The sequence below is a fragment of the Pangasianodon hypophthalmus genome, chromosome 13, assembly GCF_027358585.1.
Source record: "Pangasianodon hypophthalmus isolate fPanHyp1 chromosome 13, fPanHyp1.pri, whole genome shotgun sequence".
Classification (NCBI taxonomy): domain Eukaryota; kingdom Metazoa; phylum Chordata; class Actinopteri; order Siluriformes; family Pangasiidae; genus Pangasianodon; species Pangasianodon hypophthalmus.
The window spans coordinates 26,041,579-26,068,893 of NC_069722.1; the positions used below are offsets into that span (position 1 = coordinate 26,041,579).

The 27,315-nt window shown below is 39.6% G+C and overlaps 1 protein-coding gene across 15 annotated transcripts in view; it reads left to right on the top strand.

Annotated features, from left to right (window-relative positions):
* Positions 1-27,315, top strand: part of cacna1aa (calcium channel, voltage-dependent, P/Q type, alpha 1A subunit, a) — a 109,013-nt gene that overhangs the window by 65,807 nt on the left and 15,891 nt on the right. For 6 of the 15 annotated variants that reach the window (XM_053239101.1, XM_053239094.1, XM_053239104.1 and 3 more), the window contains exons 26-41: positions 3,118-3,217; positions 4,548-4,708; positions 5,329-5,469; positions 5,565-5,766; positions 5,915-6,079; positions 6,450-6,560; positions 6,659-6,742; positions 9,801-9,917; positions 10,128-10,193; positions 10,345-10,442; positions 10,532-10,682; positions 11,839-11,966; positions 15,228-15,324; positions 20,929-21,043; positions 21,321-21,428; positions 23,856-23,959. In XM_053239101.1, coding sequence (XP_053095076.1) covers positions 3,118-3,217; positions 4,548-4,708; positions 5,329-5,469; positions 5,565-5,766; positions 5,915-6,079; positions 6,450-6,560; positions 6,659-6,742; positions 9,801-9,917; positions 10,128-10,193; positions 10,345-10,442; positions 10,532-10,682; positions 11,839-11,966; positions 15,228-15,324; positions 20,929-21,043; positions 21,321-21,428; positions 23,856-23,959 — 1,948 coding nt within the window. Of the gene's footprint in view, positions 1-3,117; positions 3,218-4,547; positions 4,709-5,328; positions 5,470-5,564; positions 5,767-5,914; positions 6,080-6,449; positions 6,561-6,658; positions 6,743-9,800; positions 9,918-10,127; positions 10,194-10,344; positions 10,443-10,531; positions 10,683-11,838; positions 11,967-15,227; positions 15,325-15,994; positions 16,092-20,928; positions 21,044-21,320; positions 21,429-23,855; positions 23,960-27,315 lie in introns of all 15 variants that reach the window. The other 9 variants (XM_053239097.1, XM_053239108.1, XM_053239106.1 and 6 more) reach the window with 7 other exon arrangements.

The following is a 27,315-nucleotide window of genomic DNA, read 5'->3' on the forward strand; positions in this document are numbered from 1 at the left end:
AGCCACGCACACTCAGGCTGTCCAAACAATGGCCGGCAGTCGTGCGAGGAGCGCTAGGCTTCTTTTATGCAGGCATCTTCTACATTGATATAATGTAGCATGAAAACATACTAAAAAATAAATTCTAAATTTATTGTATACTAAGACTGAAATAAACATCTAATAATCATGTCACAAAAGCGAGTCAGTTGGTTAACAGTAAGCAGTAAAATGTATTAAGGCTCAGTAATGCATGGTATTAACACACGTTGATTAGCTCAACTAGCTCGGCTGGTGGTTTATTAGACTGGCTAGCAGTGAGAATGGACTGGAGTGTCTTGGGAAGGGGGTGAAGGGGGGTTGGGGGTTGAGTGCCAAGGAGAGTGGTCCAGAAAGTCTGACCATGTAGCCCAGCAACAGTCCTAGATACAGGAAACTGCACTGGCTAGAGAATCAGGAACTACCAGCCTGAGAATTCAAGTGATATTTCACTGTATTGAGTAGTCTAGCCTAGTCTGTGCTTGAGCCTGTGTACTCTTTACTGAATGTGAGTGTGGAACCATCCCATTAACCACTCATCTGCAGGGGGGTCTCAGTCTGTGATGCGTTGTAAGAGATGGATTGTGGTCAGTAACACGGCATGTACTGGAATAGTATTAGACATTTACATTTACATTTATGGCATTTAGCAGACGCCCTTATCCAGAGCGACTTACATTTAATCTCATTTTTTTTTTTTTTTTTATACATCTGAGCAGTTGAGGGTTAAGGGCCTTGCTCAAGGGCCCAGCAGTGGTAGCTTCGCGGTGCTGGGGATTGAACTCATGACCTTCTGATCAGTAGTCCAACGTCTTAACCACTGAGCTACCACTGCCCACCTTAGACCTTGATCATTAGACCTTGATCTATCTGCCCTTCTCACAAGCACATTCATCAGAAAGCACCTTGTGAATGTCCTCATGGATGTCTTTCAGATCACAGGGACTTTCTGTTTCTGCAGCTTTTCTGATGAGCACAGGTAGCATCATGCATGTGGCAGGGAATCTGTGCCCGTATTTTTTTTTTAAAGGTCTGTAAGAAATAATAGTGAAAGTGAAAGTGAAAAGTGAAAATGGAAGAAGAGCAGTACCCACCATGTCTTATATGGTAGAGTACTTTTAGGGGAAGAGCTTTGTGACAGTGATGATTTTATAATGAATTAGTGGGTCTAGCTGGATGCCTGAGTAGTCGGGCTGTGAGGAAACTTTCCTTCAGTGAGTAGATGACTTGGTAGCCACTTGTGTCAATGATGTGAATGAACTGTGTAACTAAGGAAAAAACTGTGTGTGTGTGTGTGTGTGTGTGTGTGTGTGTGTGTTTTGGGGGGGGGGGGGGGGGGATCCAGATATCAGATGCCATAATGGCATCATGATCACGTGACACGTTCCTGAGCTGATCATGTGTTACTGTCATATAATAATAACAACATGTATGTCCTACTTACCCTTGCCACTGTGTGTGTGTGTGTGTTATTTGTGCATGTCAGGTCTGATCAAATGCAATCTTGCACTCTTTATTTCTCTCTTTCTTCTGTGTGTCACATATTGATGTTTATTCCTCCTTTCTCTCCCCATGACTGTATATGACTGTCTGTGTGGGTGTGTAAACATGTGGGCGGGTGGCTGTATGGGTGTGTCTTTCTGTCTCTTGCTGTCTCTGATTCTCTCTCATCTCTCCAATTGGCTTCTCCTCCAGCGGCGGCAGTGGGTAATGATGTCTCTAATGTCCCTCTCTCTGTCTCCCTCTCTCTGTCTCGGTCTCTCTCTCACTCTCTGTCTCTCTCTTTTTGCTTTGCCTTTAATGCTTGTCCTGCCAGTTACACAGCTTTCCTCTCTTTCTTTTTTGAATTTGTCCATCTGCTTGTCTGTCTGTGGCTCATCCATCTTCTCCCTGTGACTGTCTCTCTGGTTATGAACAAGCTCTAATTAGATTCAGGATCATGACACACACCTTCAGTGTTAAACTCAGTGGCGTGAAGAATCCATGTACAGTGACGAGTGTGTTTGTGCTTCACTGTGTGTAAGCACACTTTCAGAGGGAATGAACAGGTCAAAGTTGAGCTCGGTCCTGTAGAGGAATGAAAGACAGCAATGTAGTCAGTGATCTTTACTTTCACTATATAACATAACACTGCAGTCCACTAACAAGTCTTTACTTTATCATTTACTCAAATTAATGCCAACAATATATAAAACTGAGCCAAATCATTTTTAAATTCTGAAAATCAGATTTTATTTAAAGTCATTGTAACGCCAGACCTGTTATAAAAGAATATTGTCTGAGAAATAATTTATCAGATAGTTTTTGTCTAATGAAAAGCAGCTCTTGGTAGTAGACAGAATTTTTCTCCTTTCACACTGCACAATGCTCCAACGCTGAGAACTCAGATATCATTGCTGAGAACACAATTAAATGAGCTTTCTGGAGCTTTGCGGTACATTGATCAAACCAGCATTGTGTTGGTTTATATTGTGTTGGATTACGCTCTTGACTGTGTGATCATTGTGCATGATATGGAAAATCCCCACCATAATCCACTTCTAAAAACTTTTCTCTTGAGAAAGTGAACATGTTTTTAGAGATCCTCCATCACACTTCCACATGTTTATTGTATTCTGTTTCATGGATTAAAAAAAAGAGGTCATGAAAAACAGACTAACATTGGAAAAGAAAACAGAAAAGAAAAAGAGGCTTGGCTGGACATTCCGTCATTCGGGGATGTCTGACACTGGATTCAGCTCTCACACTGCTGCTGTGGCACTGCGATGAAACTGTAAGGGATTATACGTAAAAAAGAGTTGATAGCACGTTTGAGCTGAGTGGTGGATGCACCTTCAAAACAGCATGAACCTGTGTTCGTGTGTGTGTGTGTGTGTGTGTGTGTGTGTGTGTGTGTTGGGGGGGTGGCTTGCTAGGCTAGACTACATTCTCAGTGTGAGCTGTGTGGAGATGCAGTGCATCATTCTGTAACTGGACTCTGGACAAATGCACAGCTGGCATGTGAGCTACTAACACAGTGTAAATCAGTGCCACTGTGTTGGTCACACTGTAACTTTGTGTGTGTGTGTGTGTGTGTATGTGTGTGTGTGTGACCTGCAGAGGAAGCAGTAAGGGGAAGGACATCAGCACCATCAAGTCGCTGCGTGTGTTAAGAGTCTTAAGACCGCTGAAAACCATAAAACGCCTGCCCAAGCTTAAGGTAAAAAAAAAAAAAGATGCACATATGTATCGAGTTCTGTGACAGTAGTTCAATGCTTGTTGTGTGAAATGCCTACTGAAAGATGATTGGCTGAAGGTGACCATGTTTTTGAAGTAATTCAGTGATGATTAAAAATCCAGTTACAATGCAGCACACCAAATACCGAGCAATGCAGCACACCAAATTTCAGCTCAGGTGGACTTTTGGCTCCTGAGAAACAGCTATTTTGACTTAACTCCCCTGCCTTATCAATGACCACACCCCAACTTTTGCAGACATCTTTAGAACCTTGTACTGAACAGGCCTTTAAGTTTGGTTCAAATCCATATGACCAATCATGAATTACAGCTATTTGAGTAAACCAGCTCCACCTCCTTAGAATTAATTGATGTATGGCAGCCATATTGTTCACAATAGTTAGCATGTTTTGATATTTATTGACGTTCCCACTCTTATGAATAGTTTGACACCAAAGTTGTGAAGATTGGCAAAGAATCCTAGGTCTAGTTTTCATATATTATGTAAATTATCACAAATTTGAGCAGGTGGAGCTAAATGCTTCAAAAAGAAATTTTGCATGTTTGGAGCAAACAAATCAAGCTAAAAAGGAAATTTTACTGTTTCCTTATTTTCCAAGAGATATGTTTGGTTTTGTGTGAACAACACAAATAGCTCCCCCAATGGCCCATTTGAGTGAGATTGCATGAGATCATAGCGGGTCCCTACCTGAACCCTACCTGAGTTTTGTGACGATAGCTCAGTGATAACCCTGCTAAATGCCTGCTGAAATCTGATTGGCTCATGGCGTCCATTTTTAAAAAAAAAAATAGTTAGATCACCATCAAAAATTCACTTACATATTTGCACATAGACGCAGTATACCAAATTTCAGCCCCAGCTCCACCTTGTTAGAATTGATTGACATGTGGTGGCCATGATGTTTACAAATGTCAACATATTTTTGATAATTATTGAGGTTCACACTCTGCTGAGTGGTCTGACCCCAAGGTTCTGAAAAAAAAAAAACAATAGATCATACATATAAATCAAACATCATTCATACATATAGATCAAACATATAGATTTTCAAAAAAAAAAAGAAAAAAACAGCATGTTATGACTGAGCTCTGAGTTAAAACTGGATGTTTGGAGGTTTGTAGTTTTGTTTCCTGCATTTTTTTTGCTCCTCCAAACCTTCTTTATGATGTATTTATTTTCTGAGAATGGGTTCGAAATGTAAAATTCTGTTCTCAGGCAGTCAAGGTGTTCCTCTCTGTGTAGTTCTGTGTCTCTCTGTTGTCATATTGTGAGTTGAAATGTGTTTCCTCAGGCTGTGTTCGACTGCGTGGTGAACTCTCTGAAAAATGTGCTGAACATCCTCATCGTCTACATGCTCTTCATGTTCATCTTCGCTGTGGTGGCCGTGCAGCTCTTCAAGGGCAAATTCTTCTACTGCACTGACGAGTCCAAGGAATTTGAACGTGACTGCAGGTCAGATCACACACACACACACACACACACACACACACAGGCCCAGCGTGGAAATAAATAATGAAATTACACATGACATTTTTACATTTTGCTCATTTGGTTGATGATTTCTTATCCAAAGCGACTTACTGAGCAGTTGAGGGTTCAGGATTGTGTTCAAGGACCCAGCATTGGCAGCTTGGGGGTGCTGGGATTAAACTTGCAACCTTTTGATCAGTAGCCCCAAGCCTAAAACCACTGAGCAGCCACTGCTTTTAAATGACATGTTTAGACGATAATCACTATCATTATGCTTCTTTTCCCCAGTTCTCCCCAGTTTGATCATTTTACCATTTTTGCATCTATTTGAACTGCTGCTCATGCTACACTGGGCAACATAACATACTTGGAGTAAAGTGCTATCAAAGAAGGAAACACACTTTAAATGTAAACTGGGACACTTTAGAAATGGCATGACTGCACAAGAAAATCTGATTTAAAAAATATTATATAGACTAATTGAGAAGTAGGTGACCAGGCCGGGGGTTAGTTCGCTGGTCAAGTAGAGTGATGGAGAACCCAGCAGGAGCAAAACTGGACTGTGCATGTTCATAACATTTCAGACACTGATTGTGTTTTAGGGGTGAATACCTGGTGTATGAGCGAGATAATGAAGTGAAGGCACAGAAACGAGAATGGAAGAAATACGATTTCCACTATGACAATGTGCTTTGGGCTTTGCTTACGCTCTTCACTGTTTCCACGGGAGAAGGCTGGCCACAGTGAGTAACACAAAACACACACCCACACACACACACATTTTATATCAAACAAAATTGTTATTGCATTAGAGACTTCATCTCTCTTTCTTCATCAGGGTTCTGAAACACTCAGTTGACGCGACTTATGAGAACCAGGGTCCAAGTCCTGGCTACCGCATGGAGATGTCCATCTTTTACGTGGTCTACTTTGTGGTCTTCCCCTTCTTTTTTGTCAACATATTTGTTGCCCTGATCATCATTACCTTCCAGGAACAAGGGGACAAGATGATGGAGGACTACAGCCTGGAGAAGAATGAGGTAAGTGAGCAGTAGCTTTCATTAATATACTGACAGGTTTTTCTGGTAAATGTGCTAGAACTTCAAACATTTTAAAATAATTATATACACATGGCTTGTGTGTTTTATGGATATCTGCTGCTATTTTAGAATATGTGGTGTTTTACAGAGAGCCTGTATTGACTTCGCCATCAACGCCAAGCCTCTGACTCGCCACATGCCACAGAACAAGCAGACGTTCCAGTACCGCATGTGGGAGTTTGTGGTGTCGCCGCCGTTTGAGTACACCATCATGGCCATGATCGCCCTCAACACCATTGTGCTCATGATGAAGGTGTGGCACGTTTTGTTTTTTTGGATCTTCTGATTTTTCAGGTTGTCTCTTCCTGGTCTGTTATTCCATCACTTGTTTTATGTAAGAATCATCTTCTTGCAGTTTGTTGTTGTTATTATTATCATTATTATTATTATTATTATAAAAACAGTGTTTGGTATATGATCATAGTTATTTATTTACACTCACATAGATATTTATTCACAATATATATATATAGTGTGGGTATACATACATATACATTTATATCTATCTATCTATACACACACACACACATACATACATGCATATATATATATATATATATATATATATATATATATAAATAAAAAAAAGTTGTGTGTGTGTGTGTGTGTGTGTGTCTTTTCAGTACGACGGAGCTACAGATGTCTATGAGAAAATGTTAGCCAACCTGAACATTGTGTTCACATCATTGTTCTCTTTAGAGTGTGTGTTAAAGATCATCGCCTTTGGTGCACTGGTGAGTGAACATGTGTAGGTATGTGTGTGTGTTTTGTGTGTGTTTTCTGTGTGTGTTTTGTGTGTGTTGACCAAAATGTTTGTTTCTTTTTAACACAGAATTATTTTAAAGATGCCTGGAACATCTTTGACTGTGTGACGGTCCTTGGCAGTATCACTGATATTTTAGTCACAGAGCTGGGGGTAAGTGTGTGTGTGTGTGTGTGTGTGTGTGTGTGTGTGTGGGGCGGGGGCGGGGGACGACACTATTGTTAATTGTCATTAATTGTCACTATTAATTGCTCAACTTTATGTTAAGCTGTTTTTAAATGATAATTTTGATTACGATGTTCCGCTTAATGATTATTCATTCCTGGTTTTATCTTTTTTTTTTTTTTTTTTTTACATGCTTTCTTTAATCTCTGCTATAATGGCGAATCTTCCCTCTGATGAATTCATCCAATCAAAATGCACTATGAAACTCATGTGTCCGTCTGTGGCCTGGCCGGCCAATCACTGGTTGTTATATCAACCTCCAAAAATGCTGCTATAAACCATGCATCTGCAACATCTCCATTGTAGATGGTTTGTAATTTTTTGGAAATCTTAATGCACTTGTTTTCCTGCTGTGGCTAATGATGGTGATGATGATGCATGTGCTTGAGTATAATGACCTCTGACCTTCTGCTCTATGTGACATTGGGGTGCTACCCCATTCTCTATACACTTTGTATTCCATCCCTTGTCCACACACACACATACACACACACACACTTGCAGCAGTAAACATGGTAGTTTCAGGACATCTGCATGCTCTTTCCCCCTTTTTACCTTTAAAACACAGAATAGAAACCAAACAAATCCAGGTGTAAACAATCACAAAGACGTGCCCATTGTCTGCCAGTAGAGGTCACCGATTGTTATGTGACATGGTGGAGGCGGGGCTCAACTCATGATGGGTTCCTGGTGAAAAGACAACCTGCATGCACACACTGCATAATCCATGATTCCACATCTCCTTTTCTCTGTGTGTGTGATGAGGTGCTGGGTTTAAGGACACACACTTTAATAATTGAATTATATTTCAGTGACAAGTTCTTTAATGTTTCGTTATAGACCAGATGAACAGGATCTGTAAAAGCCTGACTCCACACAAAAGCTCAGAAACTAATACAAATAAAACTAGCAAAGTTTTCTCCATTTGTGTTGTATTACTACATACTTCTACACGAATGTTAGTCAAACTGTTTTTATTGACTAAAAGTACATTACTCTTATACATAATTCACACAGCATCATATTAAATATGGGAGTTCATTGTGTTCCCTAGATAAGGCTGTCTGTTAAATGTGGTGGATTTGGAGTCTATCCTGGGAACACCGGGAATGAGGTGGGAATACACCCTGGATAGGACACCAGTCTGTCTCAGAACACCATGCACACACACTCGCACTCATTCACACAAATGCACACACACAGACACAGTTTGGGCACCCCTGGCCAAAATACAATACAATACTTTGCTGACTGAAGTGAAAAGAAGTAAACACAACTGATTCCAGTAAAAAGAGACTGACTTCTACAACAGGACAATGATACGAATCATACTCGATATCCACTACGAACTACTTCAAGAAGCTTTTAGGATGGCCCTCACAGTACCCTGACTTGAACATCATTGAAAATATGTATAAGATAGATCTTACACATGCTGTGCATGCAAGATGGCCCAAGAACTTCTCAGAACTTCAAGGGTTCTTCAGTGAAGTGGGTGAAGATGAGTGGGTGAAAATTAATTAAATAAGAATAAATAGACTTCTAGCTGGCTACAAGAAGCATTTGCAAGCTGTGATATCTGCCAAGAGGGATGTTCTAAGTCAAGTCAAGTCAAGTGGAGTTTATTGTCCTTTCAGCCATATACAGCCAGTTAGTACAAAGTGAAACGAAACAACTTTTCTCCAGGAGCAAGATTCTACATAAGACAAACACAGAACAACACAGAACTACAAGGGACTACATAAATTTATACATAAAGTGCACAAGTGCAAACATGTGCAGACAGCACAAGACAATTACAAGTGCAATGACACAGTAAGTCCCAGTGCAGCGCTGACCAGCACACAGTTCTATCTGAAAGTGAATCTAGTGAGAATAGTGCAAAGAGTACAAGAGTACAATATAAGTAGCTGAAATAGTGTAAACATAAGAGCAGCAGCCTATGTACAGTATAATAAATATTGTAGCAGCATAATAATGTGCAAAAACTTGCAAAAAAAAAATTGCAAAGAGGATGGAGGATGCACAGTTGTGTGTGTGTGTGTGTGTGTGTGTGTGTGTTCCTTCAGTCCAGTTTCTGAGTGTTTAGGAGTCTGATGGCTTGTTGAGTACTGACTCAATATTGTGTCCAAACACCCTTTACTGTTTATCAAGTATAAAGTAACTGTGTATTAATGTTTAGACTGTTTTTTTTTAAATGTTATTAAAAATAGTTTGCTACAGAGGTGTTTACTTCTTTTTACTTTGAAAATCAACAAAATATGTAATTTGCTGAGGGGTGCCCAAACAAATTTTATATATACACATATACACACCTGGAAGAACCTGGAGGAAACCACGCAGACATGGGGAGAACCTGTTAAACTCCACACACAGTAACACAATATCAGGATGGAACAGGGAACATTTGTTCACACACCTTATATTAGTTTTTGATGAATGTTTGTGGACTCTAGCTTTTGGGATCCCATTTTCCAATATTTGGTGTTTCTAGTTTGCAGTTTTCGATTTTTACTATTTGTTCTCACCATCCTTAAACCCAAAACCTTTGACCTTGCCCTTGCTGGAACTCAGTGTGAGTTGCTGTTAGCTGTGTATGAGATTAGCATGCCATGGTCTAGCTGTCAGTGTTGAGACCTTCCTGGTCAGTGCATTTGGTTGATGGAAGCTTGAATTTAGGGGTTTTGCACCCAAGTGGATGAAGATAATTTGGTTCTATCCTTTCTGTCTGAATTGCACTCCCTCCTTCCTCCTTTTCTTTCTCATTCTGCTTCTCTCCTTCTCTCGGATATGCTGGGTCTGCTCGGTGCTGCCACTTTCAGTATCATTTTCTAATGTCTCTATACCTTCCTTAATTTGTCACCCCTTTTTATTTTGCCTACTAATACAAACATAGCAATTAAGTTTTAGCAAGAAACTGACATCTTACCTTATCTGTCTGTCTGTCGGTCTGTCTATCTCTGTCCGTCTGTCCTTCTTTCTGTAGAATAACTTCATCAATCTGAGTTTTCTGAGACTCTTCAGGGCTGCTCGTCTTATTAAGCTCCTCAGGCAGGGTGAAACTATTCGCATCCTACTCTGGACTTTTGTTCAGTCTTTTAAGGTAAAAAAAAAAAGCACACTCTCTCATAAATACACAAATACAGAAAGAGACAATGCCATGCTGTTAAACCTGTTTTGCTGAGATTATCTGAGTAGTCAGTGGAAAGCACTGGACCCAAACCTTCTAGTTATTTAACCTCTCTAAGCATTCTTCCAATAAGACCTCCATCATATTGTTACCTGAATACTAACTGTATGTGTTTTTATGCAGGCCTTGCCGTATGTGTGCCTACTCATTGCTATGCTGTTCTTCATCTATGCCATCATTGGCATGCAGGTGAGATGTGAGCAGAAGCCTCTTCCATTTCAGTCCCACACATAGGTGTCTTTTAGCAAAATAAGTAAGAGTTTGTTTTAAAACAGAATGTAGGGAATGTTGAACAACCCGCTATGACAGAAAAATTAAGATGAAATTGCATGCCTTATAGCTGTTTGGGAACATTGCAATCGAGGAGGACAGAGACAGCTCCATCAACCAGCATAACAACTTCAGGACTTTTTTCCAGGCTCTTATTCTTCTTTTCAGGTTAGTCACTTCTATCAAACACTCCATGTCAGTAACAGTAACTCTGTTTATAGTTCTGTAGCTTAGTTTTTATCTATGTGAATATGTAGGAGTGCAACAGGAGAGGCTTGGCATGATATCATGCTGTCATGTTTGGGAGGAAAGGAGTGTGATCCCCTCTCTGGGAACATGGAGCCAGAATGTGGAAGCGAGTTTGCATACCTTTACTTTGTCTCCTTCATCTTCCTCTGTTCCTTCCTGGTGAGAATGTGTCCTCTCTTCACCTTTCTGTAAAGGCTTGTTTTGTTTCACATCTCAGTTTATGGTTAGATGAGAGAATTTTAAGAGGGTTAATGGTACAAGAATTTCTTTTCATATTGAAGCTTGAATATCAGGTAGATAGAAGTGCAAAGGGTTAGGGTTGGATAGGGTGTGATTAGTAATTAGCATTATAGTGATAGGGTGTTTAGGACTATACTTCTGCTGGTCCACCCCAGTTCAATTTGAAAATATTTCTTAACAAGAAGACGGTGATCAGGCACTGGTTCTCTGTTCCTGGATCCTGGAACTTCTTTAGATAGAAATGAAGAAGAGAATTGGTACAATTGTGTCCATGTGTCCTTTTGGAATCTTTCACCTTAGCTCTATCCCTAAACTTGTAAAGAACTACAGTTCGACAGGGAGATAACTGCCTTTTTCTGTCCAGAACTGTGAATCATAGAAAAGGCCCTTTCAAGACCATGAAAGCAGCATCACCTTTTACATACACAAACATTTTTTCTCTCACCTTTTGAGTGGTCTTGCTGAAAATCCTCATGAAGCATCTGCAGGATTGTTGAATGCTAAGGAAAGATTTTTAGTGAATCAGTATTGAGTTCTATTTTCACCACATTAGTGCAGAGAAGATACCGTAGATGATGTGTAGTGGAGCAGTGGAACATGCACTTGGAACAGAACATTTACCTCTCTAGAAATTTCCCATGAAATCTGAGTCTGTTAGGTGGTAAGAGGAGAGCTCGGTTAGTCCTGTAGGATATTATAGTTCGACAGCTAAACTCTTCGGAGTCGGGGCTGAAGGGTGTTCACTCCTACCATAAAGACAAATAACTTTTTTCTTAGATGGCCATATAGCTGGAGAGAGACAGGAATGAGAAATGTAAAGTGTGCAGGTTAAAAAACACTTCAGATGTAAAAGTTCTCAAGCTGAGTGGTCCTATGTTTAGATTAAGCTGAAGTCTAAGTACAAGCTGTAGTCTAAAGAAATATTCTATATTTCCCAAAAACAGTAATATGAAAAGAAAGGGCAGGCAATAAAGGCAGATCAAACTCACAGTGTAATACATATTAGATCTGTGTTAGGTTTGAGTAAAGTTGTGTGTACAAAGAAATGATCATGTTTTTTTGTGTGTGTTTATAGATGTTGAATCTCTTTGTGGCTGTTATAATGGATAATTTTGAGTACCTGACAAGAGACTCCTCAATTCTGGGACCTCATCACCTGGACGAGTATGTGAGGATCTGGGCAGAATATGACCCTGCAGCCTGGTGAGAAATTTTACACACATTCATCTTCATTAACTTACATGCTTACACACTTAAACAGTCTGTAACTCACACAAATAAATACACAGTGCTGAGTCTTGAACAAAAGTATTTATATATGCAGACAGTCTTTTAACAATTATGCTGTACCTAAAATGCTAAATTTTAATCAAACTTTCAAACACCTAAACCAACATCAACAAGTACACCTACACCATCACCTACACCAGCACCAAGCCATCACCCAAACCTACATCACCACCTACACCTACATAACTTTGGGCGCCGTGCTAGTGGCAGCCTCTTGCAGCGGCTGTGCATCTGTCTTATAGTCACTAAGCTTATGTCTAGTCTTTTAATTAGTTATTTCTAGTGTGGCTCAGGAGGCAATGCTGCAGATGTAGGGCTGGAGAAAAACAAAGAACAATGAAATGGCAGTTTAAACCATTTCTCCCATCAATCATCATGGGAAATGAGTGGTCTCTGGCTAATAAAATGGATAAACGTGGAGCACTGGCAAAATACCAAATGGTACAGAGGGAATGTAGCATCATTTGCCTTACCAAGATATGGCTGCAGGTGCCTATCCCCGATGCCATCACTGCTTTCAGATGATATGGTGTGAATTGGAACACCAAATGGAGTGGGAAGGGGAAATGTTGGGTCCTTTGCTTGTAAAACAACAGATGATGTAATCCTGGACATATTACTGTTAAGGAGAACTTTTGTAGTGTGGACATTTGAATTTTTGACTGCAGGTTTGTGCCTATACTATGTGCTGAGAGGATTCCCAGATGCCATTAATGTTTACATTCCCCCTTCCGCACTGTTGGAAGCAGCTGGTGACATCATCCTTGACGTAACAGTGAGGCTGCAAACCTAACACCCTAGGGCTTTTCTGGCTAATCCTGGTGACTCTCTCTCCTCCACTCTACCTAGTATTCATTCAGTTTGTTAAATGTTCAACAAGAGAGAACAAAACACTGGATTTACTGTATGCAAGCTTTAGAAGTGCATACAATTCTACTGCTATTTCCCCACTTGGAAGATCAGATCAGAATTTATCTGGTAACATCTGGCACTCAAAAGAACAGTTAGGAAATGGACTCCTGAAGCTGGGGAGACTTTGCGAGGCTGGTTTGAGACCACAGAATGGGATGTACTTTGTGATCCACATGGAGAGGACATTAACAGTATGACTGTGTCACAGACTACATCAATTTCTGTTTTGAAGACATCATTCCCATCAGAGTTCACTGTTTTCTAAAAAAAATAAACTCCTGTTTATTTGCTGCTCCTCTGCCTCTCTGCCCTCTGCTTCCTGCCACCCCCAACACTTGAACCCAGCAAGGACATTACTGATCACAGGCTGGAATACACATGGACGCCACCAGCATGGACAGACAGGAGGTTCAATATGCACCCCCTGGGCTAACTGTCACTGCAGACCCCAGGGCCAGCATTAGCATTAGCATGAGGGCATGAGCAAAACTCTTCACCCTGAAGTGAGGAAAGGAGAAGTATCCTTAGTCTGGAAAATATTTGTCTAGTTCCAATTAAAAGTGTGCTTGACAGCTTTCAGTGACTACAGACCAGTTGCTTTAACTTCTCACATGATGAAGACCATGGAGAGGTTGGTTCTTGTCTATCTCAGGCCTAAAGTTAGCTCATCAAAGGACCATCTGCATTTTGCATATCAACACCAATTGGTGTAGATGATGCCAATATAAAAAAAAAGGTACAAAAAAGTACTGTGCAGGTCATGTTCTTTGACGTTTCTAGTACCTTTATCACCATACAACCCTCGTTGCTTGGTGAAAAGCTTAAGGCGATGCAGGTGGACACCACCACCTCCTGGATCACTGACTGTCTGACAGCCAGACCCCAGTTTGTGCATTTAAGGAACTGTGCGTTGGACAAGGTGGTGAGCAAAACAGGAAGTCCACAAGCAACAGTTCTATCCCCTTTCTTGTTCACACTGTACACCTCAGAGTACACCTCAAATAAATGTCATCTACAGAAATTTTCTGCTATAGTGGGGTGTCTAAGTGAAGGACATCAGTTGGAGTACAGAACTTTCAGTTTTATTTAATGGTGTGGAAGGCACAACTTACAGCTCTACATGGCCAAGACAAAGGAGGTGGTGGACTTTAGAGATCTAAGACCCCACTGACCTCTGTCTCTATGCCAGCAGACTAAACAAATTGATACAGAAGGCTGGACAGGTCATTGGGACTAATCTGGACTCTCTGCTCATCATGAACAATGTCTCTCACAGCCTCTCCATGAACACCCAATCATGCAGCATAGCACTTTCAGCACTGTATTTATTATTATTTATTCTTTTTTATAGATCATCACACATTCTACTGACAGTCACCTTCACTTGCACTACAGTCAATTGACTTTTTTGGTGCATTTCTTTTTTTTTTTTTACATATTTATTTTTATTTACTTAGTTTAATGCCGTATGAGTACTGTAATCTGTGTTTTCTGTGCATTGAGCATCCTTATAATTTGTTGTTTATTGTACTGCTGCAACAAAACAATTTCCCTCAGGGATCAATAAAGTACTCTATCTATACCATCACCTACACTAACATGTACACCATCACCTACACCTACACTGACACGTACACCATCACCTACACCAGCCCCCCAGCCACAGATGATGTTATCCTTCCATTTACTGCGGAATGTGAAATGTGCAGGCCGGGTCTCTGAAGGTGGAGCTGCTCCAATTCCATTGTTTCCCCGTTGCACAGGCAGTGGCGCCCCACCACACAGAGGGGATGATGGATTGTCAATATCCATCCATTCCCTTCTCTCCCCATATCCTGTCCTCTGAATTGGTGCCCCCCCATGTGTCCCCATCCCCTGTCTCTGGAATATGGGATACTTAGACTCAAACTTACTGTGCTAAGCTCCTGTCCCAGTCATGACTACAATGACACATTAAGTTTCTGAGTATCTGCATTCCAGTGACCATATGATCACTCACTAATTCCCAAACACCTAGGATGATACTGATCCCCTGCTGTGGTGGTCAGGGAGACAGGCTATAGGAAAGAGAAAGCAAGCAAACGCTTCAAAAAAGAAAAAAACCCTGAATGAATGAAGGAATGATCCTCAGGCTGTTAAGTAGAATAGTTGATGTGTTAGTGAATGTAATCCTGTTCTTTTTCTGTGTGTAATCTGTTTCTTCTTCCTGTACCTGTCTCTGTTGTGTGTTTTTACTCTAACCTCCCTGTATTCTTCTTGCAGCGGGCGCATTCATTATAAGGATATGTACAGTTTATTGCGAGTTATCGACCCTCCACTGGGCTTAGGAAAGAAATGCCCTCATAGGGTGGCCTGCAAGGTTTGATTTCCACTAAAAAACTAATAGCACCTGCTAGCATCCAGAATGGAATGACTCTTGCTTATCTTCAATTTTTTTCTTTTTGTTTCTCTTTTTGAAAACATTCCACCATTTCAACTTGCATTCTGATATGAAAAAGAGAATGTGCAGGACAATGCAGACACTCTCAGACGCATGACATGTCCCACTTTGAATGAAAATAGTAAAAATAGAGGAAACACTTAAAGAAAATAAAAAATGCCATCTTTGTTTTTCGCTTGCTAGGCTTAGCTGACATGGTAGCGTGCATTGTTCTGGGGGGGGGGCGGCAGAAACTGCATTGACATAAAAGTGCCATTATACTGTCATGTCTGCAGCGGGACTTTATGCCTGTTCTATGAACATTTACATAGAACATCTCAGAAGGGTGAGATAGCCAGTCCACCCTCTTTCCTCCTCCTCCTCCTCCCTTCTTTTTCTTGTCTTCTTTCCTCTTGTCACAGCAGATAAACCAGGCATCAGTGTGAGAGACTATGGAAACTCTCACCTTCACCAGTCTAAACTAGTAACCTTCTTTTTTTGTTCTGTTCTCCTCCCCCACCTTCTTCTTCTCTTTCCTTTGGATTTTCTCCCTCTTTCCCCCATGCACCTGGTGTGGTCATGCTGTTTTTTGGTTTTTCGGTCATCCCAGTGGCAGGATCAGTTACAGGGATATGTATGACATGCTCAGGCAAATGTCTCCACCGTTAGGCCTGGGGAAGAAGTGCCCTGCACGGGTTGCATACAAGGTAGAGGGAACTGACTCCGAGTGGCCACAAGCTATGTGTTGTACCTGTTGGTGTTTACTTTTTCTTTGTCTCCCTCTCTTTTTTTGCCCTCCTTTGTTCTCTGATGTGAGGCAAATGCTGTTGTGGTTTTTTGGCTCGGGGGGTTCGTGGTGGTGGGGGCATAAATGTTAGCTAGGCCAGTCCACAGGGAAGCGGGAATGGAAGGACCTTCTCAGCGCTTTTGCACCGCATAAGGACGGACACACACACACACACACACACACACACTCTTATCTTAGACACACTCAGAAACATGTGCTCATGTGGTCAAGAACATCTCAAAGAATTTTAGAAAAAACATCAAAAATGTTTAAACAGTATAATTACTGGAATCATGTTCTAGTTCACTACATTAAAGCAAATGACAGTGCTTTAATGTAAAATTAGATAATGAACTCTAAATGAAAAAAGTTATTTCAGACAAACTTATAACTTAAATATTTATTCCAATGTTTTACACTTCAGTGGAATAGACATGTGCACGACACACACTACATGCAACACATACATGTTCAGACACAGGTGTGTGCGTGTGCAGCAGTGGTGGAAAGGTCTAAAGGACTTCAGTCCTCCGGATCCCTCAGTCCTGTGGATGGCACTTTCTCAAAATCTTTCTGTGTGGACCAGCTCGCTCTCTCTCTCTCTCTCTCTCTCTGTCTCTCTCTCTTTCTCACACACACACACACACACACACACACACACACACACACACACACACAGACACACACACACACACACACACACACACACATTACAGGACAGAGGTAAGTCATAGTAACTGCAATATTAAACTTATGTTGAACAATCTTGTGCTTGGAGTCAGTCCAAAATAAATCCCAGAGATAAGAGAAATTTTGTTCTGATTTTTTTTTCCTGAATATTGTGGAGTAAGGACATTTTTTTGTGGCAAAAGTCCAACAGAAATCTTATAAGTCAACAATTTCCACTTTATTTCCTCTGTCAATGCAGTTGTACTGTGTTTCTGGCCCCTCCTCTTGGCATTCAGTCTCGCCCTATGCATGGCCAGCCTCCTGGGACACTGCCATCCCCCTCTGCCCTCTGTTTCTCTCTCTCTCTCTCTCTCTCTCTCTCTCTCTCTCTCTCTTTCTCTCATACACACACACACACACACACACACACACACACCCTCCCCCTCCCAGTTCTCTGAACACACTACTCACAATTTTCATTTAATCCTTTATTTAAAGATGCATCCAAACCAATTCTCCATAATTTAATTGGATTAGTTAGTTAGTTAGTTAGTTAGTTAGACAGTCAGTCTGTAGTAAAACAGCAGTCATTAGCTTATGAGAAGACAAAAGTAATGACAATGGAAAACAGCAAGTTGTTCTAAATCTTAACGTCAATGCAACCACATCAATGACTATAGATATAGATTGTGTCCTGAATGTTTTCAGTTATAGAATTGAGAAGAATCTTGACTACTCTTCCATGATAACTTTCCATCACAGTCACAGTGTAATGGTTAAATTATGGATTTTGGATGGTATGCTACTTTCATCTCTTTTTTCTTATATTTTGGCTTTTCTCTTTCATATTCTCTTAAAGCTGTTCTTAAAATAATTTCCTTTTTTAATATGATATTTACACCATGCATCATTTTCTTATGTTTTTAAAGTTTCCTTAGTTTTGTGCCTGTATTTATCTTACTCCAAATGCAAACATTTTCCACTTTTTATGCTCCATTGATTAAGCCAGGTAATTTCCCAGTTATACTTCATATTACTGTTCAATGATGCTTCATCTTAAGGAAATCAGTATTTAAACTAGTTGTAAAACTTCACTGTAATCTACAGGTATTTACAGGAAGGTTCTCCACATTACAGATGTAAATTAGGGCCCATTAGAGTGCTCCTAGAAGGACCATAATGGTGGAAAATCTACTAGAATAAAATTTGAGTTGGTTTGAAGGCAGTTAGAGATAGGAGATGATGACCAGTGGAAAGATTTGAGCAGGGTAATATAGGAACCAGTTTTCCAGAGGGGAGAGAACATCAGGTTTTAGTATTAGTGCATGTACTACAGGATTATCTTCAGCAATGACATAGGGGAAATGAGCGTTATTAAAGATATTTCTCACCTTTCATACATAGCTGATTGTCTAGGCAACCTAAGAGAACCAGGGAAACATGCTTTATATGATCTGGTGTTTATGAAAAGGTCTTCAAATAAACACAACTTCCTATCTCTCCGGCATGTTGCTGAGCACAACATTGACAAAGTTTTGGGAGAGAGAGATGTGTTGTTGAGCACATATGACATTACAAGGCATATGTTCGTAAATATATTTACATTTACAGCATTATGAATTAGTGGCACAAACTCAATCAGGATTGCTGACTTCTTGATACCTTCATTCATCTAAACTGAGATTTAGACTGAACCGAGCAAATTGAACCTTTGTACAGTTAATTCTTTAAGTTCTCCAAAACCCTGCAGTGCCTCCTAATCATTTCCCTCAATGGTTTTAAGAACAATGATGCTGCCTCTCTTTCTTACACAATAGGAGTGTGGTCAGTTAGTGGTAAAAGATTGTCTCTCACTCATTTTTCCCCTCATTTCATACCGACTAGTCCATGCCTGTTTTAATGAGCTTTCCCCCTCATCAGTGGTGGCTCATCCATGTATATATCAGTTATTCAACAATTATTAATCTTCATACAGTCCTGATTCACAACTCCATACATATTAAATTCCATTGAAATACTAATACGTTTTTGAAATACATCTTTTGTGTCACCAATGATTTAAAAAATATTATTTGACAGATTTTCTGTTGATTTGCTGGTGTTTCTAGATGATGTGCAGTTGCTGTCAAAAATGGGAACTGCAGCAAGCGCTAATAGACATCCATGGGGAAAAAAATTTTCCTTCCTCATGCTCATACTTTGAACATTTTCAGTGGAGGAGAAGTAGACAGGACAGTTAATGACAAGGGCTAGTTTAAATTACTCTGCAACCACCAATATCTAGTTTTATAGCAAATAATCTGAATTAAATGTAACAAATATCTGCAAAATGACAAAGTGTAAGTGCAGACAGCATGTCTGTGATGCACAGGACCGTTCCAGTGTGAAATGTATTGCAAAGATTGGGAGATGGAAAGGGGGATTATGGAACGAAAAATATCCATATATCAGAAATACATGTGAAATACATGTTTCCCACTCAAAGGCTGAGAAAAAGAAGAAACATCTCCGTTGTTCGATTTTCAAGTTTTTTGGACTCATTTCAGGTATTTTGTGTGGTTTTTGAGGTGTAGTTGGACTGGAAATTTTGCTGAAACATGTTAAACTTGGTTAATTATATTACCTAGAGCACAGTTGAAGATACATCTAAAACCACTCAAAATGAGCTGCTGCGCTGTATGATGGATGACTGTATGTTGTCAACTCTCAACTGCCTATTTTACTTTTAAAATTCACTAGACAGTAGCCCATAGCATAAGTCAAGTGTGATAGCCTCTCGAATTTTGCTTGAGGCTATGTTGTTATAAATGTCGGCCTGCCCCACCAAATCTAAGTTCACGAGCCACTGCTATTCCTCATCCTTCTATTTCTCAAGTCTTTACCATTACTTCTCTACTTTCCTCCTCAATACATTCTTCCCTGCACACATTTCCCAGCTCTATTCCTCAGGCAGTTAATTCTGTCCCTGTTAAACTAAATATAGCTGGATCCTCAGTCTTAACATATCCTCTTCCTCACAAAATGACTCAGAATGCCTTTTTTAAAAATTTGTTTTGTTATTTTTTTTTCTGGGAGAATGCTGCTCTGATCTAACCCAACAGCCTGCACCCAATTTTTTTTGCACTGAAAGACCAGAGAGTCTGGATCAAGCTAATTTATTCATTTAATCCTGAATAATGACAACCACTACGATGAAACAAGGAGCTAGAATCAACTGAACCAACACTGCTTTCTGTATTGGGCTGCACTGCTGCTTGCTGTTATGCATGTGGATGCATGAGATGTTGCATGCTGGTGTGTGTGTATGTGTGTGTATGTGTGTTTATTGGGGTGTTGGTGTGTGTTGCATGCCAAACGTCGTCCTCTGGTATTGTCACACTCGTCGGACAAACATTCAGATATGCGAATGTATCCAAGAGCAAAAATTTTCCAGACCAGAGCTGAATGGACTGAAGATTAAAGCAGCAGGAGATTGTTCTGTTTTAATCTGTTCATTCATCCATGGCTCTGACTTGATCTGGTGAAGCTCATTAAGGAAAAGCTCTTTGACTGACTGTGGAATCACAGAGCCTGTGAGGGTGGAATGCCATGCTGTAGTGTGAATATTTTTAAAATTGAGTACTTAAGCTGTTTCAGGCTCTTCTGCATTAAAAGTGTAGTGCAGCTCAAAAGCAGGTCCTTATTTATTAAATTTTTATAATTATTAAAAAGAGTTACTAAACATGAGCAGCTTACAATTGTTGGGGTGTAATAAATACATAAAATGTGTAATGCTGCACTGATACTCTCACAGACATATTGATCTGAAACAAATCTGTTATTTCTTGTATATCAAAGACACTTAAATGACACAGAAAACCCAGAAAAGTACTGCTTTAAGTGATGATCAGAGTACATTCTGCTTGGGACAAATTGAAGGAAGCACAGAAAGCCATTGAGCTTAACCTACCTCTATCCCATACCAACTGCCTTCCAGTTTCCTTTCAGCATCTCTCACTTATATGCACACACAGTGTTAGACTCCTCCTGGAGGGTAAGAACGCACTCACACTCCCAAAGACTAACCTGTTCTGATTGGCTCCCTGCAGAGACTCCTGCGAATGGATTTGCCGGTTGCAGATGACAACACAGTGCACTTCAACTCCACCCTCATGGCCTTAATCCGCACTGCTCTGGACATCAAGATCGCCAAGGGTGGGGAAGGTTTGGCATCTCTTTTTCCCTTCTGTCCTTCTCTCTTCTTGTCTCTGAAGCTTTCCAAACTGAAGTTTTAGGCAGTTGTGCCAGTTCACGCTTGTTGATTGGCCAAAACAAGTTTCTGTATTCAGAATTGAATTTGTGTTTATGCATAAAAACATAGTATCTGAACTGTACTTGTGCATTTTGGTGTGAATACACATGTGGATACTCACATCTGTTTGAGTGTATGGGTGTGTATGTGTATATGAATGGTGGTTTGTCCCCATTATTGTGTGTTTAGGGGGTGTTGATAAACACCAAATGGATGCTGAGCTGAGAAAAGAGATGATGGCAATTTGGCCCAATCTCTCACAGAAGACTCTGGATCTGTTGGTCACACCTCACAAGGGTAAGTCAGTAAGCCAGAGGTTTGTGAGTCTGGGTTTTCTTTCACCCCCTCGCCCCAGAGGATTGCTTCTCCTCCGCCTGCCCAGTCCACTGCTCTGCACCCTCTGATGAGCCACAATCTCCAGCATGACCTTTTCCCGATAACCCGCATATGTTCTACACTGGCTTTATCCACTCAGATCACACACAATTGAACCGCAAAGAACATTATAATGGACATTATAAGAACATATAGAATGTTATAAAAGCCATGTAAAATACCGATATTTCCAATAGTTCAATACCACCATCTGTTTCATTACATCAGGTATAGAATATAATATTTTGATTGAATCTTGTCATATTGAATAATGAAATAAAATAGTTCACTTGCTAGTATACATACCCAGTTAGTAGGCATACCCAACACACACACACTTGCACACACTTTTTTAAGTCTTAATGTCCACTTATACATTGCAAAAAAACTGTAACACTTAACCACACCCACAGCCCTCCACATGAAGATCTCGTGCTGGCTCTCAGATTTCTGTGCCTCTTATCAGAGGGTGTGTGACTATAGACCAAAACACTATAGATGTCTTTTCACTCCAGGGTTTTTGTTAATGACTACATATGAACAGTAGTCTTGTCATAAGGAATTAAAGAACATATGATGAAGCTTGTGCAAATAAAATTTCTAACAAGCATGAGATGAAAGTGACTTTGCAGTTTATTCACAAGAATAACACACCTTTTGCAAAGTCATTTTGATTATTATGATTAGTTTGATTTACACAAAAGCATGCCAAAAATGACAATGCTGAATGCATGGTGCCAGTGCACCTGAGGCATGATTATGATATCAGTATTCATGAAAATATTAAAGCATGAAAGGCTGTAGAATTTAATGCATACATTTTTGCTCCCCTAATGAGGAGTATAATTTGTTGCAGGGGCTCGTATAAAAGTGTGAACATGTCTTTAACTCTGCATGTAAGTTTAAAGTGAAGCTGATCTTTCAGGACGTTTCACGGTACGGTCCAAACATTTTCCCCTGATGGACTGTTTTTAAGTTTTTTTCACTTTCTGAAGCTAAATTACACTCTATCATAAATTAAATCTGTGTTTTTTTGGGGGATTTTCCTTCTCTCCATGTAATTGGAAAGTCAGCTTTAGTCAGCAAACTACTTGTAGACTGTCATCAACCAGCCAATCAAGTGATTCTCAACAACATGCCCTATATTTCATGATTATCATAATAATAATCTTTATTAAAATAATCTATATGACACTTTGTGTTGTAACTGTATTTTAATTTGCACTAAAATAAAAAAATTAAACATATGATATTATAGAAAATGTTTAAGGCATATTAATCTTAATATGTATTAATGGCATATTACTAACAGTGACTTATATTTTAATTGCAATTAACTAGAATCTTGAAACGTATATTTAAAAGACCCAAGAAGATGAATAATCCAAGTTAAACAGATATATTTTAAATTTGGATTTAAAAACAGTTTTAGAGCTCTAGAAAATTCCTGATGTTCTCTAGAACACCGTTTCACAGTTAATGGTGATGTAATAAGAACATGTTCCAGCACTGGACCTGTGATCTTTGTTGGGATTAACAGCAGTCCTGTGTCAGCTGAGTGAAGTGCTCAGGATGGGTTATACCACTTCTCGAGATCAGCGAATTATGCCAGAGCTAAAACCATTTAAACAGCAGTAAATATTCAGGGTGAACTCAACAATAAAATATATCCAAGGACCTGAATAGAAAGGGAGAACAATAGAGCAATACAGACCCTAAAACAGAAGCTTGTGGAGCAACATACTGTTCTTTTTAGTCTCTGAAGAATCTGGAAATGTGAAATATTCAAGTAAAATCTAAATGTTTGGTATCCTGCTAAAAGTATGTAGATTTTCTAATATGCTTATATAAAATAAAAATAATAATAAAGTTAAAGAAAAAGGGACAAGTTGCTGTACACACTGCCCACTAAACAACACCACCGCTAAACTGTTGACATTTTAAACATCTGAGCGGCTGCTTGATGACTCGATGGTCTGCTGACAGACTGCAGTGAATTAATCAAATACCTCAAATTCAGCATCAGAAGGTGAAATAGCAACAAAACAGGCACTCAGATTGAGGTTTATGGTTTGTGTACCTAATCTTCATTAAGAAATGAATAAAATGCAAAACAGTGAGAAATGACAAAATCTAAAATATAATGTGAATATATGAATAAATTTTTAAAAATTATTTTAACCAGTCTGTTTGTGAAAAGACTATATGCTGTGTGTGTGTGTGTGTGTGCGTGTGTGTGTGTGTGTGTGTGTGCGCGCGCGAGTGTTCATGACCCCTCTCCCCCCACCCACCGGCTCAGGGTCCACCTCCCCGTGTCTAATCGTGCAGGGTAACTTTTCCTTCTCTCAGCAGCGACAGACCTGACAGTGGGGAAGATTTATGCAGCCATGATGATTATGGAGTATTATAGACAGAGCAAAGCCAAGCGCACTCAGGCTCTCCGAGATGAACAGGTACAGTCCTACTCACTGCTTTGCTTTCCCACTCTCCTGCTGTCTCACTGTCTCACCCTCTCTCTGTGCATCACTCTCCTGCTGTCTCACTGTCTCACTCTTCCTCTTTATCACTTTCCCACTGTCTCACTCTATCTCTGTATATCGCTCTCAATTCAATTAAATTCAGTTTAATTTATATAGCCCCTTTAATAATAGACATTGTCATGAAACAGCTTTACAAATCCAGGATATAGATTTTGATTTATCCCTAATGAGCAAGCCAGATACGACAGTGGCAAGGAAAAACTCCCTGAGATGACATGAGGAAAAATCCCTGAGAGGAACCAGACTCAAAAGGGAAAATGTCCTCTTCGGGGTGACACTGGGTAGGATGATTATGAATCATTACTCTTGTACAATTGTATGCTGTAAACACTGTCCAGCAGTGCTAAGTGTATTGAAAGGATCTTCATTATGAGCATCAGGGTTATTTTTGATTTCATTAAAGTGTTAGCTTTAAATCTATAGTATACAAGTGAAGTTATCCACTGTATAATGAATGAGATTTGAGTGTAAACTGTTTTTAGCAAGTGCAATCATTAAGTTATCATATTTCTCATGTCAGTCGTGGTGCAGAACTACTGCAGCATCCAAAATTCTGTATCTTAACTTATCCTCTTCATGCTCTTTAGGACAAATAAGTCTACTCAGTGCACTTTTCCTTCCTTTTCTGTCTTTACCTACTGCCTTGACACTTGTCCAAGTATCCCACCCGAATTCTTGCCTCTTTTTTTCAACACTCCTTCTCCAGGTAGTCTGTGGGCTTCCTCTTCTCCTTCGTCCCTCCAGTGCCCACGTGAGTGCGACCGTTGCAAGGTTGTTGTTATCCCTCCTGAGTACATGTCCTATGTACTTCCTGGCTTGAATGATTTGAGATGGAGCACTGTTCTTGTGGCCTCACACAGTTCCACATTAGATATCTTGTTTGGCTAGTGGATTCTTAGGATCCTCTTCAGGCAGTTCCTGTGGAGCACATCTAGCCTGTTGCTATCTGCCACAGTAGCCCTCTACATTTGGCACCATAAAGCAGAATAGATACAACATAGCTGCTAAAGATAATGAGCTCCATCCTGGTGCTGTATTTGGCAGACATCCATACTGTCTGTATATCCATACTGTCATACAGCTATTGCCAGCCTAATCTGGATGTCCTCTTGCATTTCTCTTTCCTTGTTTAGCAGCAATCTGAGATACAGGAAACACTCCACATCTTCCACTTTTGTGCCTTCAATGTCTACGGGCTCCGGTGTTTATTATAAGGCCAGTGTGCTTTGCCACTTCGAGTCTTTTCCTGTAGATCACTGAACCTTCTGGATAGGAGCACAATATCATTGGCATAGTCAAGGTCTTCTAGTACGGTAACGACTTTCCATCTGATTCCCCTGTTCTTGATGAGGGCATTCTCCAGTCAACCACAATGACAAAGATGAATCCAGATATCACACACCCTTGTTTTATGCTGCTCTTATGCCATTCTGATATTCTACCAACTTCCAGCACGCAGCTTATGCTTCCATCATACATCTCCCTGATGATATACTTCTGGAATACCATTTTGCCTTAATATCTGCCATAATGTTTTCATCCTCATGCTATGAAACGCACTCTTAAAGTCTATGAAGATCATGTACAGAGGTCTTGCCATTCTACGCACTGTTCTATGATATTCCACCAGCATTCCAAACCCTTGGAAATTCCAAATTCCAAATCCTTTCCAAATTCTGAATCTGCTACCAGTAAAATGTTTAGCAAATGTTTATCAAAAACACCCACAAAACTTTAGACAACTCAATTTTAGCTGAATTGATATGTTTCATTTAATATTATTTATTTGCTAAGACATTTTGTAGCTGATAAACAGACCCTTACAAAACAGAACAGAAAGTTACAAAGTTAATATCTGTGATACAGTGTTAAACTGTCAAAATTGTTTAAGTAGCTGAATGACAAGCTGCGTCTTTTCAACCTTTGTATATACTTTTCAACCTATGTATATTTGTCCTGATGCTGTACATTGTCCAGTTGTGTATCTTTTGCTTATCACAGCACTTTGTGCTTCTGTGTGGTACCAAGCAACACAAAAACAGCTGTTTCTTTTCTTTCTTATATTTTATTAAAGTAGGCAGAGATCAGTGTAAATGTATATTACATAATTAACAAAATGCATAACCTGTCTATATCCATTAATGGTATAATTTAAAATGTAATATGAATGGTGTGTTGTGCATGTGGACTGTTTTACTGGGTTTTGTAGTGACATTTTGAGAAAAAGGACATTTACCTAACTGACTAAATATTACTCTAACTACTGGGCAACCTTATAAACATTGTTAAGTATAAAACCCAGAGCTAAATATATAGCTTAAATTATGCTGAACCCACTTAAAAGGGTAAATGATAATGTGAGCTGAACAAGCTTATTACCAACTTAATATCATCACTCTTTAACAGAGTAGTGCACAGTTCTGGCCTTTTCACCCTCGTCGTGTCCTAAAAGCTGTATGAGCCGCAACCTCTGCCTCCTCGGATCCTTCAACATTTATATTAGCAGAACTGTGTGCACGCTCTTTATTTTTTAAGGATTTTTAAAAAAGTTTTTATTCCACAATAAGCAGCTTTTTAAATCACATTTTTATCAAAATCTAATATGTTGTTTAATACTGCTTTTAATAATGTTTTCATTAGTGGTATATTATCTACTAATATTTACTTAATTGTTAATATTTAATGTAGCATGTTAAATATTCTCTCAGCCCATTCACTTAAAATTTGTTTAAGCATTGAAAGCAAGCAACAAAATTTCCCATCTCAACCCAGCCTGTAATGCTTTTAAGGTGATGGTATAGAAGCATTGATGTATACATATGAGCAAAGATCTTGCAACTAATTTCCTGTCCTAGCCACTGATATTTATTCATAATCAAACTTTGTATTTCCCTTTTTATGGTCCTATGGCTTTTTCAGAGTTGGTGACTTAATTCCAAAGGATTTCTCAATATTTAAGCATGAAACGTTCTCCATATTCAGAGTCTGCTTATGCAGATGACTGTACAGGTCACAAATATATTTCTTTTATTTTTGTACATCATGTATAGACAGATAATTGTGCACACAATTTAATGTGGCCATGAGATTCTAAATCAAGGCCATGAAATCTCAGTGAGTGGACAAGATGTAGGCTTTCTTAAAATCATAGTAATAAAATACTGCCATTGTTTTTGTTGAGCTGACTTTGAATATGGAGAACTTTCCCTGATTAAGATATTGTCTGCTCTGTGGAAAAAACTTGATACGATTAATTTTCATTGTCATAT